Below are 19,105 nucleotides of genomic sequence, written 5' to 3'. Positions count from 1 at the left end.
CACTGGGTCTTTCAACCCCCTCACGTTCCACGTAACTATCCTATCCTTACCCCACCCCCCCCTTCGCCCTTCCTATCCACCATCAACATAATTCCAGCCCCTGCCCTATGAGTCTGACCCGCCCCTGTCCACTGTTAACATCGAACTCCATCCCACTTTCCCAGAATACTCCCCTACACTTCCTCTCGAAAAAGCCTCACCCTCTATCAAACCCCCCTCCCCTTTCACTCCTCCTAGGCCCATCGACACATGCTCGCCAGGCTCCAATGTCCGTGTTGTGTTATGTACTCTGGGATAACACAGGCTGCAACTGGATGCAGCTTTAACCAAAAGATACTCCAGACCTTGAAGTTAGTTCAATCTGATTTATTGAACCAGTAGCACAGTTCTCTATGAGTTCGACTCTCTGCTAACCTAAGTGTGGTTACTCTGTCTGACTGAACCAGACTAGCTCTTAGCCACATGCTGGAGGTGTGATACTGTACATACACCCTGACTCACTCTGTAGATGTTCATCAGTGGAAAGAGGCGGAGTGTGAGTGCCTCGTGCCTTTTATAGTGAAATACCACCCCTGAGTGTCCTGCTGCTCATTGGTCATGTCCTGTTCTCTGTGTTCATTAGCTGCCTGTCTGTGCCTGTCTGTATATCATTATCTGCATGTCTGCATATCATGACATCTCCCCTTTTTAAAAATGTTTTGTTGGCACATGGGAACGTACTTACATGTGGTGGCATATATTAACATATTTACAAGCGGTGTCATATGTGAACGTATTTACATGTGAAGACAGCGGTCTAATGTGAGAAAACAGAACATAGCAAACAAAACAAATGTTCATAAGTCCAGTCTCTGGAGCTTGCGTCTGATCCTTGTCGACAGCCGGAGAGGTGGTGGTGGGGACGACGGCGCCTTGACAGGCGGGATGGAAGCCTGACTGATGGCCTCGTAGTTCGAGGTATCAGGAGGTGGCAAAACAACGGATGGAAACGGAGAAGAAAGCGGTTGCGAGCAGGCAACTTTGCCCGTCTATTTTGTCGCACAACAGAACCATCAGCCATACGTACAACATTCGAGCGGGGCGCAGCCTGTCGAACAACGACAGCTGGAGCAGACCAGCCACCATCTGATATCTTGATCCTGACAGTGTCTGCCGGGCAAATCGGTGGCATGAGCATCACAGCCCTGCTTTTGCTGGTTTTGGAGCTGCTGCACCTTCTGCAGCACAAGGAGGTGATTAAGGTTGGGCAAGTGTATGGTTGGACGTGTCGCCCGCAGGTCCCTGTTCATCAGGAGTTGAGCCGGCGACATGCAAGTGGACAGTGGGGTCGCCCTGTACGCAAGCAGCACGAGGTAGATGTCAGAAGCAGAATCCACAGCCTTGCAGATGAGCTGTTTCACAATGTGCACCCCTTTTTCAACCTTCCCATTGGACTGTGGATAATGTGGGCTGGAAGTGACATGTTTGAAATGGTATGACTTGGCAAACATAGACCACTCGTGGCTGTTGAAGCACGGGCCATTGTCACTCATGACAGTGAGTGGGATACCTTGCCTGGAGAACGTCTCCTTACAGGCCTTGATGACGGTCTGAGATGTGAGGTCTGAGAGCTTCACGACTTCAGGGTAATTGGAGAAATAGTCACTAATCAACACGTAGTCACCACCATTCGCACGTAAGAGGTCGATGCCAACCTTGGACCAAGTGGAGGTCTCGATTACATGCTGCTGGAGCGTCTCCTTGCTCTGCGCTGGCTGGAAGCATTGACAGGTCGCACAGTTGAGGACCATGTTCGAGATGTCCTGGCTAGTACCGGGCCAGTAGACAGCCTCCTGGCTCTGCGAGTGCACTTCTTGACACCCAGGTGTCCCTCATGGATTTGGCGGAGCACCAAGCTCTGGAGACTGAGTGGAATGACAGTCCGGTCCAGCTTGAGGAGGACACCATCAATCACCATCAGGTCGTCCTTTACATTGTAAAATTGAGGTCACTGCCCTTTCTGCCATCCATTGGCGAGGAGGTGCATGACACGCTGCAAGAGGGGGTCTTTGGCTGTCTCCTCGCTGATACAAACCACCTTCTCATCAGACGCTGGGAGGGTGCTAGCACACAGCTGCACCTGTGATTCAATCTGCCGGATGATTTCCAGACGTTCACTAGGCAATGTGATGGAGCGGGACAATGCATCAGCGATGATGAGCTCCTTGCCAGACGTGTACACTAAGTCAAAGTCGTACCTTCTAAGTTTGAGGAGGATGCGCTGCAACCGAGGCGTCATGTCGTTCAGGTCCTTGTGGATAATGTGGACCAGAGGCCTATGATCCGCCTCGACAGTGAATGTCGGCAGGCCGTAGACATAGTCGTGAAATTTGAGAATGCCAGTGAGAAGACCCAGGCATTCCTTCGTTATTTGCACATACCTTGTTTCGGTGGGCGTCATGGCCCTCGATGCGTAGGCTACCGGTGCCCAGGATGAAGTGTCATCGTGTTGATGCAGCACCGCACCGATGTCACCCTGGCTCGCATCTGTCGAGATCTTCGTCTCCCTGTCTGGGTCGAAAAATGCCAAGACAGGTGCAGTGGTGAGCTTGGCTTTCAGTTCCAACCATTCTGCCTGATGTGCTGCCTTCCACTCAAAGGCAGTGGACTTTTTCCACCAGCTTTCGTAGGTCCGTGGCGTGTGAGGCCAGATTTGCGATGAACATGCTCAGAAAATTGACCGTGCCCAGGAAGCGCAACACCGCCTTCTTGTCTTCAGGGACCTTCATGGCTTCAATGGCCTTGACCTTGTCTGTGTCGGGGCGCACACCCTGCTGAGATACCTGGTCACCTAGGAACTTGAGTGTCGACATACCAAAACAACATTAGAACCTGTTCAGCTTCAGGCCATTGGCATGGACACGGCAGAATACCTGCTGGAGACGGGAAACATGCTCTTCAGGGGTCGTGGACCATATGATGATGTCGTCCACGTACACACGAACCCCTTCAATGCTCTCCATCATCTGATCCTTGATGCGATGGAAGATCTCCGATGCCGAGACAATGCCAAATGGCATACGATTATAGCAGTATCTGCCAAACGTGTGTTGAAGGTGCAGGGCCTTCTGCTGGACTCACCAGCTGGATTTGCCAAAATCCATGTGACGCATCTAACTTGGTGAAAAAACGTGCGCGTGCCATCTCACTGGTGAGTTCCTCCCGCTTCGGGATGGGGTCGTGTTCACGCATTATATTCTTATTGAGATCCTTGGGATCAATGCAGATGCGCAGGTCGCCCGAAGGCTTTCTAACACATACCATCGAGCTGACCCAGTCAGTCGGTTCAGTTACCTTGGAAATGATGCCCTGTTACTGAAGACCCTTCAGGCGCTCCCTCAGTGGAGCTGAGACCCAGCGTGGTGCGTGGACCACAGGCTTGGCATCAGGTCGTAGCAGAATCTTGTATCGATATAGCAGCGTGCCCATCCCGCCGAACACATCCGGATACTGAGCGAGGATGTCGTCAATGCCGGCCTGAAGATCCACATTGGAGGATGTTGTTGTGTAAACCCGCTGCACGAGGTTCAGCTGCTTGCAGGCATGCGCGCCAAGTAGGGATGCCCTGTCTGGCTTGACAATTTCTAAACGCAACCGTGCATGAGTGCTCTGGTTGGAGACGAGTAGATGGCAGGATCCCAGTACCGTGATGGCATTTCCGTTGTAGTCCAGGAGCCTGCAGGCTGCTGGAAGGACCTTGGGGGGCTTCTTGATGCGTTTGAAATCTGCCTGTGGGAGGAGGTTGGCAGAAGCACCTGTGTCCAGCTTAAACTGGATGGAGCAGTGGTTGACCTGCATTCGTCCGCAGAATCCACGGCGAGGATGGATTGAGTTTGTGATGAGTTGGATGTGGCATATTCACATTTGGTAATGATGCCCACACAGTAGGCAGAGGCCAGGCATTCTTCCTCTGGATCCATTGTGCTGCCAGGATCAGAATCCTGTGATCATTGTTGCACACTCTGAACGCGCCGTCGTCGGAATTGGGAGCGCTGGCCCCTGACTGGTGGTGCAGACCTGCACAAGGCTGCATAGTGTCTAGGCTTCCCGCAGTTTAAACATCGCCTGCCTCTTGCAGGGCAGTGTTTCTTTAAGTGGGTGTTGCCGCAGTTCGAGCACGTCATGACGCGACATCCTGACGCTCCGCACGTCGTCGCACAAGCGCAGTGCGGGTGTCGGCCGCTTCGTTACCCCGTTCGCATCGCGCATGCGTGGGGCCCGGGAAAAGTGCGCGAAATGGCCGCTTTCATCAATGCTGAGGCGCTGCATCTGGGAGATGGTCTGCAAACTCGCTGCCTCGTGGGAGGCACGTTTCTCATTTTCAGCCGATTTGTACTGGGCATAGCGATTTTTGCCGTGCTCATGCACTGTACATGTTTCAATCGCGACTGGCAGTGTCATATGCCTGATTTTCAGTAGCTGCTCTCTCAGAGGATCAGAGTGAACTCCAAAAATGATTTGGTCTCTGATCATGGAGTCAGCAATATCACCAAAGTTGCAGGACAGCGCTAGCAGGCAGAGGTTAGTTGAGAAGGAGTTGAAAGATTCATCTTTACCTTGTAGACGCTGTTTGAATATGTAGTGCTCGAAGATTTCATTGGTGTCCACTTCACAGTGACTGTCAAACTTGTCCAGGATGGTCTGAAACTTTGTCTTGTCCTGGTCTTCGGTGAAGTGAAAAGAGTTGAAGAGTTTGATGGCTTGATCACCCGCTGTTGAGAGGAGAAGCGCGATCTTCCTTGCATCAGACGCACCCACGAGATCTGAAGCTTCGATGTACAGCAGAAACTTTTGCTTGAATGTCCGCCAGTTGGCACTGAGATTGCCGGAGGTCCTGAGCTGGTGAGGAGCCTGAATCTTCTCCATGGTGCCGGGGTACATTCGCTGGTCATCATGGAACAGACTGAGGTGAACCATCTAGATTAAGCAGTCTCCTGGGAGAATGTCGTGTTATGTACTCTGGGATAACACAGGCTGTAACTGGATGCAGCTTTAACCAAAACATACTCCAGACCTTGAAGTTAGTTTAATCTGATTTATTGAACCAGTAGCACAGTTAGCACAGTTCTCTATGAGTTCGACTCTCTGCTAACCTAAGTGTGGTTACTCTGTCTGACTGAACCAGACTAGCTCTTAGCCTCGAGCTGGAGGTGTGATACTGTACATACACCCTGACTCACTCTGTAGATGTTCATCAGTGGAAAGAGGCGGAGTGTGAGTGCCTCGTGCCTTTTATAGTGAGATACCACCCCTGAGTGTCCTGCCTGCTCATTGGTCATGTCCTGTTCTCTGTGTTCATTAGCTGTCTGTCTGTATATCATTATCTGTAGGTCTGCATATCATGACAGTCCGCAGCCCCTCCCTCCCACCACACCTCCGTTCACTAGCCGACTTGAGTTTGCTAGTGCGAGGGCCCCTGTCCAGGCCTTCCCTCCCCTCTTGCTCAGCCCCAGAAAAAACAATCAAACATACACATCTCAGAAAAAAAACATCGCCAGGAAGAACAACAATAAAAAACTTAACATCTATACCAGCATGAAGTAAAAGCATAAATCAAAACTACATATATACACTCTCCCAGCTCCCCTTCCACAGTCCACAACAGCTCTTCAGTCCCATTTTTCACTTCTGCCCTAAGCCTTCTGCCTTCACAAACGCCCCCACCATCTCAAAAAAGAAGTCTCTGGAGTTGTAGGTCACTCTCAGCTTCGCGAGATAATAATAACTGCACCCCACTATTTTACAATGTCTTCTTCACTCAACCGAAAGCCGCTCGCCTCCTTGCCAGTTCCACCGTCAAGTCCTGGTAAATGCGAACACCAGCACCAACTCACTGCACCTCCCGCTTCTACTTTGCCCAGTTCAAGACCTTCTCCTTCATGTGGTACCTGTGAAAACAGATGATCACTGCCTTTGGCGCTTTGTTCAACCTTAGCTTAGGCCTCAGCGACCGATGAGCTTGGTCCAGTTCATACCGAGAGGGTTTCTCTCCCTCCCCCATCAGTTCCGCCAACCTATTGGCAAAGTACTCCGTTGGCCTCGGACCCTCCACTCCCTCGGGCAGGCCCACAATCTTCAAATTTTACGCCTCAAGTGGTTCTCCAAGTCCTCTAACTTTGCTCGCAGCCCCTTATTGGCCTCGACCACCTTCCGCAGATCATCCCCCATTGAGGTGAGCTGGTCACTGTACTGCGACATGGCCACCTCCACTCCCTTAATCTTCTCCCTCACCTCGGCCGATGTCTTCGCCACAGTCACCCTCACCGGGACAATTGCCGCCTCCACCAACGTCTTCAATGCCACCGCCATCTCATTTCTCAGCACCTCCATATGTTTCGCAAACTGCTTCTCCAACTCTAAGGACATCACCTCAGTCATCTTCTCTGCCGTAAGCAGTGCGGTCCCACACAGCAGCTCAACGTCCGCCATCTTTTCAGCTCCCGGGCTGGCCATCTCACTCGACGGTGAACTCTCACTCCCTCCCTTCTTCACGGCTATTTTCCTTTGACCTTTTGACATCCTTTGCCTTCTTTATACCTTCCTACACCCAATCATTCACAAATTGCCCCCAGGACCGGGCAATAAAACTCCTAAAAACACGCCTCAAGCAGGAGCCACCCAACGTGCGACTTCCTCTTTACATGCACCACCGGAAGTCCTTCTTGATATCTTTAATAACTAGAAATCTATACATCTCTGTCTTGAATATACTCTATGACTGAGCCTCCACATCCCTCTGGGGTAGAGAATTCAAAATATTCACTGCCCTCTGAGCGAAGACGTTTCTCCTCATCTCAGTCCTAAATGGCCTATCCCTTACTCCGAGAATGTGTCCTTGTTCTAGATCCCCATTGTGAGGGGAAATACCCTTCCTTCATCTACCCTGTCGAACCCTGTAAGAATTGTGTATGTCACAATGAGGTCACCTCGCATTCCTCTAAACACTAGAGAATACAGGCCGAGTCTCCTCAATCTCTCCACTTAGAACAATCCTGCCTTCCCAGGAATTTATATGATCACATATAGCGAGAGATGGCAGAGGGCCATGAAATATTGGTTATCCATAACTCAACCATAACATAATTGGAGCACTGAGAAACTCTGGAAATATAATATAAAAATAGGTTTCTTAATAAAACTTCTGTAATGATATTGTTTATGAGCGGAACAGAGTTTTAGATGTTTTGACGTTTTTGATTTGCCTTCCTTTAGTTTTTGTTAAGCCCTGTCACACTATCAATAGTATAGGAAAACTTGAGCTGTTCAATTAAATTAATTGTTTTAATTAATTAATACTTCCTACTGAGTGTCCAACAGTTTGTTTCCACAGATTGATATTGTTATGATAGCACATACTTATTTTTAGTTGTTTACAAATGGAAAGTTTAAGCAGTTAAATGCTATATCTGAAGCTGTGATGCTCACATATGTCTCAGAAATAAATGTTTCATCTATCTATTTAACAATTATAAGAATAAAACTATCGCTAAAATGTAGGGATAAGCCTGAAATTACTGTATCAGAACAAGTTTATTGAACATTAATTTCTTAATTGCTTGGTTTACCCTATTTTGTACTAATCTTCTTTAGATCATATTTTGTTTGATATTGTGATTTTCAATTGCATTCATACAATTCAAACATCATATTTTACTTTAAGTTTACTAGTACTTGTAACTTGGCTTAATTCTATACTTCAAATGATTGCGTTCCATGTATAGCCACAAGTGTAGTGTCTCATTTCAGAGATCTATAACAAAGCCAATTGCAAGCATTGAGGGAGTCTGATGTTTCGATCCCAGGAATGTAGAACATGATGTGTTGCAAATTCCAAACATTGCTTTCAGCAGATGCTTTACAATTTCACTATGGTTTTCCACTTCAACAGGCAAAAAAGGCCATGAAAAACATCCTGCAGAAATGCACATATTTGCCAGCTCTTGATCCGCTACTACATGATGCTCCCCCCAATGTCCTTAAACATGTTGTTGGACAGTATAGCAAGGTAAGAAAGGCACTGCATTTCTATCACGAATCAGTTCACCCATTAAGTTGAATTGAATGTTGTATTTACTAGTAGCTGCTAAGAGCTGTGTTCATCATTAACTTATATGATAAATTATAGGGCAGCCGCATTGTAAAAGATTCAGTTGTATTTTCTGTGGTGATTAGTTGATTTACCATTGCACACTAAACAAAATTGAACAAGAAGGTGCATTTATACTGTGTCTTTCCAATCTCAGGATGTCCCAAAATTTTTTACACTCCGTAAAAATGTAAGTATAGTCACTGTTGTCATGTTGTGAAATGTGGAAGCCAATTTGCACATAACAAAGTTCCACAAAAATGAGATAATGACCAGATAATTGGTTTCAGTGATGTTAGTTGACGGAGGATACTAGGCAGGCCACTGTGGAGAACTTTACTGTGTTGTTCGAATCGTGGCATCGGAACGCTTTAGTCTACCTGTGAGCGCAGATGAGGCCTTGGTTTAATATCTCATTCAAAAGGTGGCACCTCCAACAGTGCAGCACTCCCGTGCTAGTACACTGATGTGTCAGCCTGGATTATTCTGCTTCAGCCTCTGGAATGGGGCTTGAATCCATTGCCTTGTGACTCAGTGTAGTCTTTGAGAGAAGCAGGGCTAGAGGACAGTGATAATTGCTATAGGGCAGTGAGATATAGTTCAGCTCCAATTCTAAACTTATGCATGTTGTCCTCACTTTTATATTTCCATTATAAATACCTGTATCCACAAATATAAAGGAAACCACATTTGTAAACTTGTTATGTTGTAATTACATCCTCCTACTGGCAATACAACATTCATAATGTGGCCAAGCAGGTTGAGTATCAACCTGAAAATCTTTCCACCACATGCCAGCTCTGGCAGTCGGTAAGAGTGGGAGAGATTCCTGGACAGCCATGTGATGGAAAGAAGGTTGGAGTGTCTACCATCACTATACATGTCTCCAAACTACAAGGTGCATGGAAAAGTGAATGTTACTACATGAACTCACACTCCCTGAATGAACTGTAACATCCCACACCACTGCACCACCTCCACTGGCATGTGTCATTACAACGTGACAAACTGACAGTTCCCATTAATGATTTGGGCATAGGAACTTACAGGAACAAGCTGACAGGAAATGCATGCAGACATTAAAGGGCCGGATTCTCCGAGACATCACGCCGGAATCGCGAAACGCAATCGGCTGGAGAATCGGGTTTGACCTCGATTTTGCGCCGATTTTGCATTCTCCGGACTCCCCATCTGACAAAATCGCGTCGCCCACCGTGCGGCCCGGAAAATCGCATTATTCACCCCGACGGCCGATTCTCGGGGGCCTCAGTGATTCAGCGGGCTGGATGGGACGATTTCCCGACGGCGTAGTTCTAACTACCTATAAAAAATCGTGATACCGTCATGTTGGCTGAGGTGGCTTCGAGAGGAGGTAGGAGTTGGTGTGGGGGGACTGCGGGCTTCCGTAACAGTCACTGGCCATGCTTTCTGGGGAGGGATGCCTGCCAGGGCTGGGGAGTGGAGGGGAAGGGGGGGACGACAAAAAGGCCGAGCAGTCGGGGAGCCCCCGACATAACACGGCGGTGCCCACGCAATGAGCGCCATTACGGCCATCTTGTTGGCCACCTACCCCAGGCACTGGGTGAACGAAGGGTTAACGCCCGTATGGGTGGCTGCTGCATCCCCTCCCCGGCCACCCCACTCAATCGGGGGGAACACCCAGGGCCACACCGACGATAGCCCCCAGTGAGGGCAGTGCCATAAAACGGTGGCCCTGGCAGCAGGGACGTGTGCCAGGAGTGGGGGCACTGACAGTGCGGGGGTGGGGGTCAGGCGTGGCTGGGGCGCGTGGTGCCAACCGGGGTGACCATGTAGCCCATGGTACCTGGTTGTGCACGGGTGTATGCGTCATGATAACATTTTCTCCCCTCACCCCTTGCAGATAATCATATTTGGTAACCAACCAGCGATGTTGGCCGCCATGGCGGGGGCCGCTGCCCTGCACGCAGATCTGTGGCAGCGCCAGCAGAGGGGGCTCAGAGAGAAGGCGGAGGCTGCAGCAGAGGAGCGGGCTGCAGAGGGGCAGGTGGCAGCCACTCAGGATGGAGGCTGCCTGCCCGACAGGCTGAGGAGGAGGTGGAAGAACGGGACGAGGAGGAGGAGGTGGTGGTGCCAAGGAGACGCCTGATGAGGCCCCGCGTGTACCGGCGCCTCATGTCCTTTGAGAAACTCCCGGACCGGTCATGCAGGAGGAGACTGCAGATGAGCCGGGAGACTGTCGGACACATCTGCCACATGATGGCACACGTGGCACCGTGTGAGAGTGGGGGAGGACACCCGTTATCGGTGGCCGTCAAGGTGACGGTCGCTCTGAACCTTTATGCGACAGAGTCATTCCAGTCGCCGAGTGGGGACCTGTCCGGTATCTCCCAGGCATCGTCGCATAGGTGCAGCCATATCGTGTCGGACACCCTGTATGTCCTGGTGGAGCCTCTCCATCCAGTTCCCTGTGGACAGCATCCACCAGGATGCCAGGGCAGTGGGGTTTGTGGGTGTCCCTGGGATGCCCCAGGTCCAGGGGGTAATCGATGGGGTGCATGTTGCCCTACGGCCACCGGCGGATAACAGGCCACTGTTCACGAACAGGAAGGGGTAATACTCCATGAACATTCAGGTGGGCTGTGACCATCAGATGAGGATCCTGCACGTCTGCACCCGATACCCAGGCAGTGTGCATGACTCCTTCATACTGGCCCAATCTGTGATCCCCGAAATGTTCGAGGGACACCCCCCCCCGGCTGCGGGGCTGGTTGTTGGGCGACAGGAGTTACCCGTTGCGGTCGTGGCTGATGGCGCCTATACGGAGGCCACAGAGCGACGCGGAGACCCGCTACAATGAAGCCCATTATGCGACCAGGGGTATGGTCGAGAGGTACTTCGAGGTCCTGCAGGTGCGCTTCAGGTGCCTGGACGCTCCGGAGGGGCTCTCCACTACGAGGCAAGGAGGGTCGGCCGCATCATGGTGGGCTGCTGCGTCCTCCATAATATGGACCAGCTGAGGGGCGATGTGCTGGAGGAGGATGGGGAGAAAGGGCAGGCCTCGTCAGATGAGGAGAATGAGGGGGAGGGGGACAATGGGCGGGACAAGGGGGCTGGCCAATCACGAGAGGCTGCACTACGCTATCGGCAGGGCCAGCGAGCAATTGACGCTTTAGTCGATGTTTCAGCAACTGGGGGGGGGGGGGTTGCTCGGCAGAGGCACGGATACCACAATACCGCACCCCTTCACCACCAGACACCCTCACCTCCCTCACCACTGAAACACCGGCATGCACACCCCCTCCAATATATATACCTGCGGCACAATTAGCTGGGGGCACTGGGTTGACACTGACAGCGGGTTTGGTCCATGGGATGGAGGATGATGACAGCCCACTCTGCGATGAGCTCCATGCTCAACATCCTTAGACAATGTCTGACTCATGCCCACTGTAGCACCTTCCATCTGGGTGAACCCTGCATGCGAGCTGGCCAGTCCATCACGCGGTCCTGTCGATTAGCTGGTGACGGAGTGATGGGGACGGTCGGGGGAGGGGGGGGGCTGCATGGTCCACCCACTGGGCCTCATCCATCCACCACCCCTCACCCCCAGTGGCCATCACTGCCTGCCCCACACCCATCAGATAGAGCACAGAGGCCGGTTTGAACAGTGTTGACAGGTGTTTAACGTGAAGAGGTATATACAGTCTGTGTGCCCTAGCCCCTATAACTAAATTGTACCCTGCACCCGTGCCAACTTAACTGGTGCCTAGCTTTCTGGCCTTACGGGCCACTACACTACGCCTAGGTGGTTCCCCAGACAGTGCAGCAGGAGTGGAGGTGGACTGCTGTGACTCCTGCCCTGCGACTAAGGTCCCCGTTGGCGCTCGTCTCCTGGGGCGGCCAGGCCTGGATGGGCCTGGCTGTTCCTCGGACGTCCTGGATGGCGTGGTGCCATCCTGTTCTTCACACTACCCACCAGATGCACCAGGGACGGTAGGGGGGGAGTTTGAGGTGCTGTGGTGTTACAGGACCGCCCCTGCAGGAGTCACCGGCATGAGCCCCAGCACCACCTCCTCCCTCAGGGTGCCCGATGGCCCCCGGGCTTCTCCATTGGACAGGAGTGCGAGCGGAACCAGCCCCCGTGGCCCCCCTGACTCCTGCCGCTGCCAGTCCTGGATGCCTGCTCTGGTATCGACAAGGGTCGGTAGGTTAGCAGCCATGGAGCACAGGGAGTGGTGCCATCTCCCTCTGGGACTGAGCCATCTCCCTCTGAGTCTGTGCGACGCCGGCCAGCACCTGGGCAATGGTGCCGATGCTCTCAGCAATGGCCTGCTGTGACTGGGTCATGCTGAGGAGCGCCGCTGCAACCTGCAGCTGGCTCTGGCACATGGTTGCCTCTGAGTGGGCAGCCCTGTCCTGGGCCACGGCCCCCACATGCACGGAATGCCCCAGGACTTGGAACACCGTTGCCCCTATTACCTCCACCGCGGACGCCAGCCGTGCAGTTTCAGCCTGGGTGGCACGCATGACCGGCACCACTCCCAGCTCCTGCAGGCGGAGGTTGAGGAGTGCTGGGAGCCGGCCGTCATCCCCTCCTTTAGTCCCTGGGCCTAGCCTGCACCTGCACTATGGGTGGGACTGCATCTTCCAGGAACCCGGGACCCATCCGGGCGGCAACTGGTTGCTAGGGCCGGACTGCCTCCCGACCATCCGGCCCCATGGCTGCTCCTGTCTCCACCTGCTGTACCGAAATGGCTGTGAGGCGCGCACCAGTGAGTGTCCCAGAAGTCTCTTCACTAATTTGCCCAACCGAGGTGATCGTCTCTGAGACGGTGGAGGGTGTTGATGACAGCAGTGATGGAAAGTCATGTCCGCATCCGACCCGAAGCCCGGGGTCTCCTGGGTCATGGCCCCCTGTGTGTCTGTCCCTGTGTGTCTGTCCCCTGGGTTGTGGTACCCTATGTGTCTGTCCCCTGTGTGTCTGTCCCCTGTGTGTCTGTCCCCTGTGTGGCTGCCTCCTGTGTGTCTGTCCCCTGTGTGTTTGTCCCCTGTGGGTCTGCCCCCTGTGTGTCTCCCCTGTGTGTCTGTCCCTGTGTGTTTGTCCCCTGTGAGTCTGTCCCTGTGGGTCTGCCCCCTGTGTGTCTGTCCCCTGTGTGTCTCCCCTGTGTGTCTGTCCCCTGTGTGTCTGTCCCCTGTGTGTTTGTCCCCTGTGTGTCTGTCCCCTGTGTGTTTGTCCCCTGTGTGTTTGTCCCCTGTGTGTCTGACCCCTGTGGGTCTGTCCCCTGTTTGTCTGTCCCCTGTGTTTTTGTCTCCTGTGTGTCTGTCCCCTGTGGGTCTGCCCCCTGTCTGTCTCCCAGTGTGTCTGTCTCCTGTGTGTCTGTCCCTGTGTGTTTGTCCCCTGTGTGTTTGTTTCCTGTGTGTCTGTCTCCTGTGTGTCTGTCCCCTGTGTGTTGTCTCCTGTGTGTTTGTCTCCTGTGTGTCTGTCCCCTGTGTGTTTGTCTCCTGTGTGTCTGTCCCCTGTGTGTTTGTCTCCTGTGTGTCTGTCCCCTGTGTGTCTGTCCCCTGTATGTTTGTCCCCTGTGTGTCTGTCTCCTGTGTGTCTGTCTCCTGTGTGTCTGTCCCCTGTGTGTCTGTTCCCTATGTGTTTGTCTCCTGTGTGTCTGTCCCCTGTGTGTTTGTCCCCTGTGTGTTTGTCTCCTGTGTGTCTGTCCCCTGTCTGTCTGTCCCCTGTGTGTCTGTCTGTGTGTGTGTCCCCTGTGTGTCTGTCTCCTGTGTGCCTGTCCCCGTGTGTTGTCTCCTGTGTGTTTGTCTCCTGTGTGTTTGTCCCCTGTGTGTTTGTCTCCTGTGTGTCTGTCCCCTGTCTGTCTGTCCCCTGTGTGTCTGTCTGTGTGTGTGTCCCCTGTGTGTCTGTCTCCTGTGTGCCTGTCCCCTGTGTGTTTGTCTCCTGTGTGTTTGTCTCCTGTGTGTTTGTCTCCTGTGTGTCTGTCTCCTGTGTGTCTGCCCCCTGTGTGTCTCCCCAGTGTGTCTGTCTCCTGTGTGTCTGTCCCAGTGTGTTTGTCTCCTGTGTGTCTGTCCCTGTGTGTTTGTCCCCTGTGTGTTTGTTTCCTGTGTGTCTGTCTCCTGTGTGTCTGTCTCCTGTGTGTCTGTCCCCTGTGTGTTGTCTCCTGTGTGTTTGTCTCCTGTGTGTCTGTCCCCTGTGTGTTTGTCTCCTGTGTGTCTGTCCCCTGTGTGTCTGTCCCCTGTGTGTCTGTCCCCTGTGTGTCTGTCCCCTGTGTGTCTGTCCCCTGTATGTTTGTCCCCTGTGTGTCTGTCTCCTGTGTGTCTGTCTCCTGTGTGTCTGTCTCCTGTGTGTCTGTCCCCTGTGTGTCTGTTCCCTATGTGTTTGTCTCCTGTGTGTCTGTCCCCTGTGTGTTTGTCCCCTGTGTGTTTGTCTCCTGTGTGTCTGTCCCCTGTCTATCTGTCCCCTGTGTGTCTGTCTGTGTGTGTGTCCCCTGTGTGTCTGTCTCCTGTGTGCCTGTCCCCTGTGTGTTTGTCCCCTGTGTGTTTGTCTCCTGTGTGTCTGTCTCCTGTGTGTCTGTCCCCTGTGTGTTTGTCCCCTGTGTGTCTGTCTCCTGTGTGTCTGTCCCCTGTGTGTCTGTCCCTGTGTGTTTGTCCCCTGTGTGTCTGTCCCCTGTGTGTCTGTCCCCTGTGTGTCTGTCCCCTGTGTGTCTGTCTCCTGTGTGTCTGTCCCCTGTGTGTCTGTCCCTGTGTGTTTGTCCCCTGTGTGTTTGTCCCCTGTGTGTCTGTCTCCTGTGTGTCTGTCCCCTGTGTGTCTGTCCCCTGTGTGTCTGTCCCTGTGTGTCTGTCCCTGTGTGTCTGTCTCCTGTGTGTCTGTCCCCTGTGTGTCTGCCCCCTGTGTGTTTGTCCCTTGTGTGTTTGTCCCTTGTGTGTTTGTCCCCTGTGTGTCTGTCCCCTGTGTGTCTGTCCCTTGTGTGTTTGTCCCCTGTGTGTCTGTCCCCTGTGTGTCTGTCCCCTGTGTGTCTGTCCCCTGTGTGTCTGTCTCCTGTGTGTCTGTTGTCTCCTGTGTGTCTGTCCCCTGTGTGTTTGTCCCCTGTGTGTCTGTCTCCTGTGTGTCTGTCCCCTGTGTGTCTGTCCCTGTGTGTTTGTCCCCTGTGTGTCTGTCCCCTGTGTGTCTGTCCCCTGTGTGTCTGTCACTGTGTGTTTGTCCCCTGTGTGTTTGTCCCCTGTGTGTCTGTCTCCTGTGTGTCTGTCTCCTGTGTGTCTGTCTCGTGTGTCTGTCTCCTGTGTGTCTGTCTCTTGTGTGTCTGTCCCCTGTGTGTCTGTCCCTGTGTGTCTGTCCCTGTGTGTCTGTCTCCTGTGTGTCTGTCCCCTGTGTGTCTGTCCCTTGTGTGTTTGTCCCCTGTGTGTTTGTCCCCTGTGTGTTTGTCCCCTGTGTGTCTGTCCCCTGTGTGTCTGTCCCTGTGTGTCTGTCTCCTGTGTGTCTGTTGTCTCCTGTGTGTCTGTCCCCTGTGTGTCTGTCCCCTGTGTGTCTGTCCCCTGTGTGTCTGTCCCCTGTGTGTTTGTCTCCTGTGTGTTTGTCCCCTGTGTGTCTGTCCCCTGTGTGTCTGTCTCCTGTGTGTCTGTCTCCTGTGTGTCTGTCCCCTGTGTGTCTGTCTCCTGTGTGTCTGTCCCCTGTGTGTCTGTCTCCTGTGTGTTTGTGTCCTGTGTGTCTGTGTCCTGTGTGTCTGTCTCCTGTGTGTCTGTCCCCTGTGTGTCTGTCTCCTGTGTGTCTGTCCCCTGTGTGCTTGTCTCCTATGTGTCTGTCCCCTGTGTGTTTGTCCCTTGTGTGTTTGTCCCCTGTGTGCCTGTCCCCAGTGTGTCTGTCCCTTGTGTGTTTGTCCCCTGTGTGTCTGTCCCCTGTGTGTCTGTCCCCTGTGTGTCTGTCCCTGTGTGTCTGTCTCCTGTGTGTCTGTTGTCTCCTGTGTGTCTGTCCCCTGTGTGTCTGTCCCCTGTGTGTTTGTCTCCTGTGTGTCTGTCCACTGTGGGTCTGCCCCCTGTGTGTTTGTCCCCTGTGTGCTTGACTCCTGTGTGTCTGTCCCCTGTGTGTTTGTCCCCTGTGTGTTTGTCTGCTGTGTGTTTGTCCCCTGTGTGTCTTTCCCCTGTGTGTCTTTCCCCTGTGTGTCTGTCCCCTGTGTGTCTGTCTCCTGTGTGTCTGTCCCCTGTGTGTTTGTCCCCTGTGTGTCTGTCCCCTGTGTGTTTGTCTCCTGTGTGTTTGTCTCCTGTGTGTTTGTCCCCTGTGTGTCTGTCTCCTGTGTGTTTGTCTCCTGTGTGTCTGTCCCCTGTGTGTTTGTCTCCTGTGTGTCTGCCCCCTGTGTGTCTGTCCCCTGTGCGTTTGTCCCCTGTGTGTTTGTCTCCTTTGTGTCTGTCTCCTGTGTGTATGTCTCCTGTGTGTCTGACCCCTGTGTGTTTGTCTCCTGTGTGTTTGTCCCCTGTGTGTTTGTCTCCTGTGTGTCTGTCCCCTGTGTGTTTGTCTCCTGTGTGTCTGTCCCCTGTGTGTTTGTCTCCTGTGTGTTTGTCTCCTGTGTGTTTGTCCCCTGTGTGTTTGTCCCCTGTGTGTTTGTCCCCTGTGTGTCTGTCTCCTGTGTGTCTGTCCCCTGTGTGTTTGTCTCCTGTGTGTTTGTCCCCTGTGTGTTTGTCCCCTGTGTGTCTGTCTCCTGTGTGTTTGTCTCCTGTGTGTCTGTCCCCTGTGTGTTTGTCTCCTGTGTGTTTGTCCCCTGTGTGTCTGTCCCTGTGTGTTTGTCCCCTGTGTGTTTGTCCCCTGTGTGTCTGTCTCCTGTGTGTCTGTCTCCTGTGTGTCTGTCTCGTGTGTCTGTCTCCTGTGTGTCTGTCTCTTGTGTGTCTGTCCCCTGTGTGTCTGTCCCTGTGTGTCTGTCCCTGTGTGTCTGTCTCCTGTGTGTCTGTCCCCTGTGTGTCTGCCCCCTGTGTGTTTGTCCCTTGTGTGTTTGTCCCCTGTGTGTCTGTCCCCTGTGTGTCTGTCCCCTGTGTGTCTGTCCCTTGTGTGTTTGTCCCCTGTGTGTTTGTCCCCTGTGTGTTTGTCCCCTGTGTGTTTGTCCCCTGTGTGTCTGTCCCCTGTGTGTCTGTCCCTGTGTGTCTGTCTCCTGTGTGTCTGTTGTCTCCTGTGTGTCTGTCCCCTGTGTGTCTGTCCCCTGTGTGTTTGTCTCCTGTGTGTTTGTCCCCTGTGTGTCTGTCCCCTGTGTGTCTGTCTCCTGTGTGTCTGTCCCCTGTGTGTCTGTCTCCTGTGTGTCTGTCCCCTGTGTGTCTGTCTCCTGTGTGTTTGTCTCCTGTGTGTCTGTCCCCTGTGTGTCTGTCTCCTGTGTGTCTGTCCCCTGTGTGTCTGTCTGCTGTGTGTCTGTCCCCTGTGTGCTTGTCTCCTGTGTGTCTGTCCCCTGTGTGTTTGTCCCTTGTGTGTTTGTCGCCTGTGTGCCTGTCCCCAGTGTGTCTGTCCCTTGTGTGTTTGTCCCCTGTGTGTTTGTCCCCTGTGTGTCTGTCCCCTGTGTGTCTGTCCCCTGTGTGTCTGTCCCTGTGTGTCTGTCTCCTGTGTGTCTGTTGTCTCCTGTGTGTCTGTCCCCTGTGTGTCTGTCCCCTGTGTGTTTGTCTCCTGTGTGTCTGTCCACTGTGGGTCTGCCCCCTGTGTGTTTGTCCCCTGTGTGCTTGTCTCCTGTGTGTCTGTCCCCTGTGTGTTTGTCCCCTGTGTGTTTGTCTGCTGTGTGTTTGTCCCCTGTGTGTCTTTCCCCTGTGTGTCTTTCCCCTGTGTGTCTGTCCCCTGTGTGTCTGTCTACTGTGTGTCTGTCCCCTGTGTGTTTGTCCCCTGTGTGTCTGTCCCCTGTGTGTTTGTCTCCTGTGTGTTTGTCTCCTGTGTGTTTGTCCCCTGTGTGTCTGTCTCCTGTGTGTTTGTCTCCTGTGTGTCTGTCCCCTGTGTGTTTGTCTCCTGTGTGTCTGCCCCCTGTGTGTCTGTCCCCTGTGTGTTTGTCCCCTGTGTGTTTGTCTCCTTTGTGTCTGTCTCCTGTGTGTATGTCTCCTGTGTGTCTGACCCCTGTGTGTTTGTCTCCTGTGTGTTTGTCCCCTGTGTGTTTGTCTCCTGTGTGTCTGTCCCCTGTGTGTTTGTCTCCTGTGTGTCTGTCCCCTGTGTGTTTGTCTCCTGTGTGTTTGTCTCCTGTGTGTTTGTCCCCTGTGTGTTTGTCCCCTGTGTGTCTGTCTCCTGTGTGTCTGTCCCCTGTGTGTTTGTCTCCTGTGTGTTTGTCCCCTGTGTGTTTGTCCCCTGTGTGTTTGTCCCCTGTGTGTCTGTCTCCTGTGTGTTTGTCTCCTGTGTGTCTGTCCCCTGTGTGTTTGTCTCCTGTGTGTTTGTCCCCTGTGTGTTTGTCCCCTGTGTGTCTGTCTCCTGTGTGTCTGTCTCCTGTGTGTTTCTCTCCTGTGTGTTTGTCACCTGTGTGTTTGTCAGCTGTGTGTTTGTCTCCTGTGTGTCTGTCCCCTGTGTATTTGTCTCCTGTCTGTCTGTCCCCTGTGTGTCTGTCTCCTGTCTGTTTCTCTCCTGTGTGTTTGTCTCATGTGTGTTTGTCCCCTGTGTGTTTGTCTCCCGTGTGTCTGTCTCCTGTGTGTTTGTCCCCTGTGTGTTTGTCCCCTGTGTGTCTGTCTCCTGTGTGTTTGTCTCTTGTGTGTCTGTCCCCTGTGTGTTTGTCTCCTGTGTGTTTGTCTCCTGTGTGTTTGTCCCCTGTGTGTTTGTCTCTTGTGTGTCTGTCCCGTGTGTGTTTGTCTCCTGTGTGTTTGTCTCCTGTGTGTTTGTCTCCTGTGTGTTTGTCCCCTGTGTGTTTGTCTCCTGTGTGTCTGTCTCCTGTGTGTTTCTCTCCTGTGTGTTTGTCTGCTGTGTGTTTGTCTCCTGTGTGTCTGTCCCCTGTGTGTCTGTCCCCTGTGTGTTTGTCTCCTGTGTGTCTGTCGCCTGTGTGTCTGTCCCCTGTGTGTTTG

General features: G+C 52.8%; 1 protein-coding gene across 2 annotated transcripts in view; it reads left to right on the top strand.

The window, feature by feature from the left end:
* The window catches only part of spag6 (sperm associated antigen 6), a 430,527-nt gene that overhangs the window by 325,091 nt on the left and 86,331 nt on the right, over nucleotides 1-19,105 (top strand). For both annotated transcript variants that reach the window (XM_072508503.1, XM_072508502.1), the window contains exon 9: nucleotides 7,928-8,044. In XM_072508503.1, the coding sequence (XP_072364604.1) occupies nucleotides 7,928-8,044 (117 nt within the window). The remainder of the gene's footprint in view (nucleotides 1-7,927; nucleotides 8,045-19,105) is intronic.

This window comes from Scyliorhinus torazame, chromosome 6 (genome assembly GCF_047496885.1).
Source record: "Scyliorhinus torazame isolate Kashiwa2021f chromosome 6, sScyTor2.1, whole genome shotgun sequence".
NCBI classification, from domain to species: domain Eukaryota; kingdom Metazoa; phylum Chordata; class Chondrichthyes; order Carcharhiniformes; family Scyliorhinidae; genus Scyliorhinus; species Scyliorhinus torazame.
This window is presented reverse-complemented; position numbering and strand designations above follow the sequence as displayed.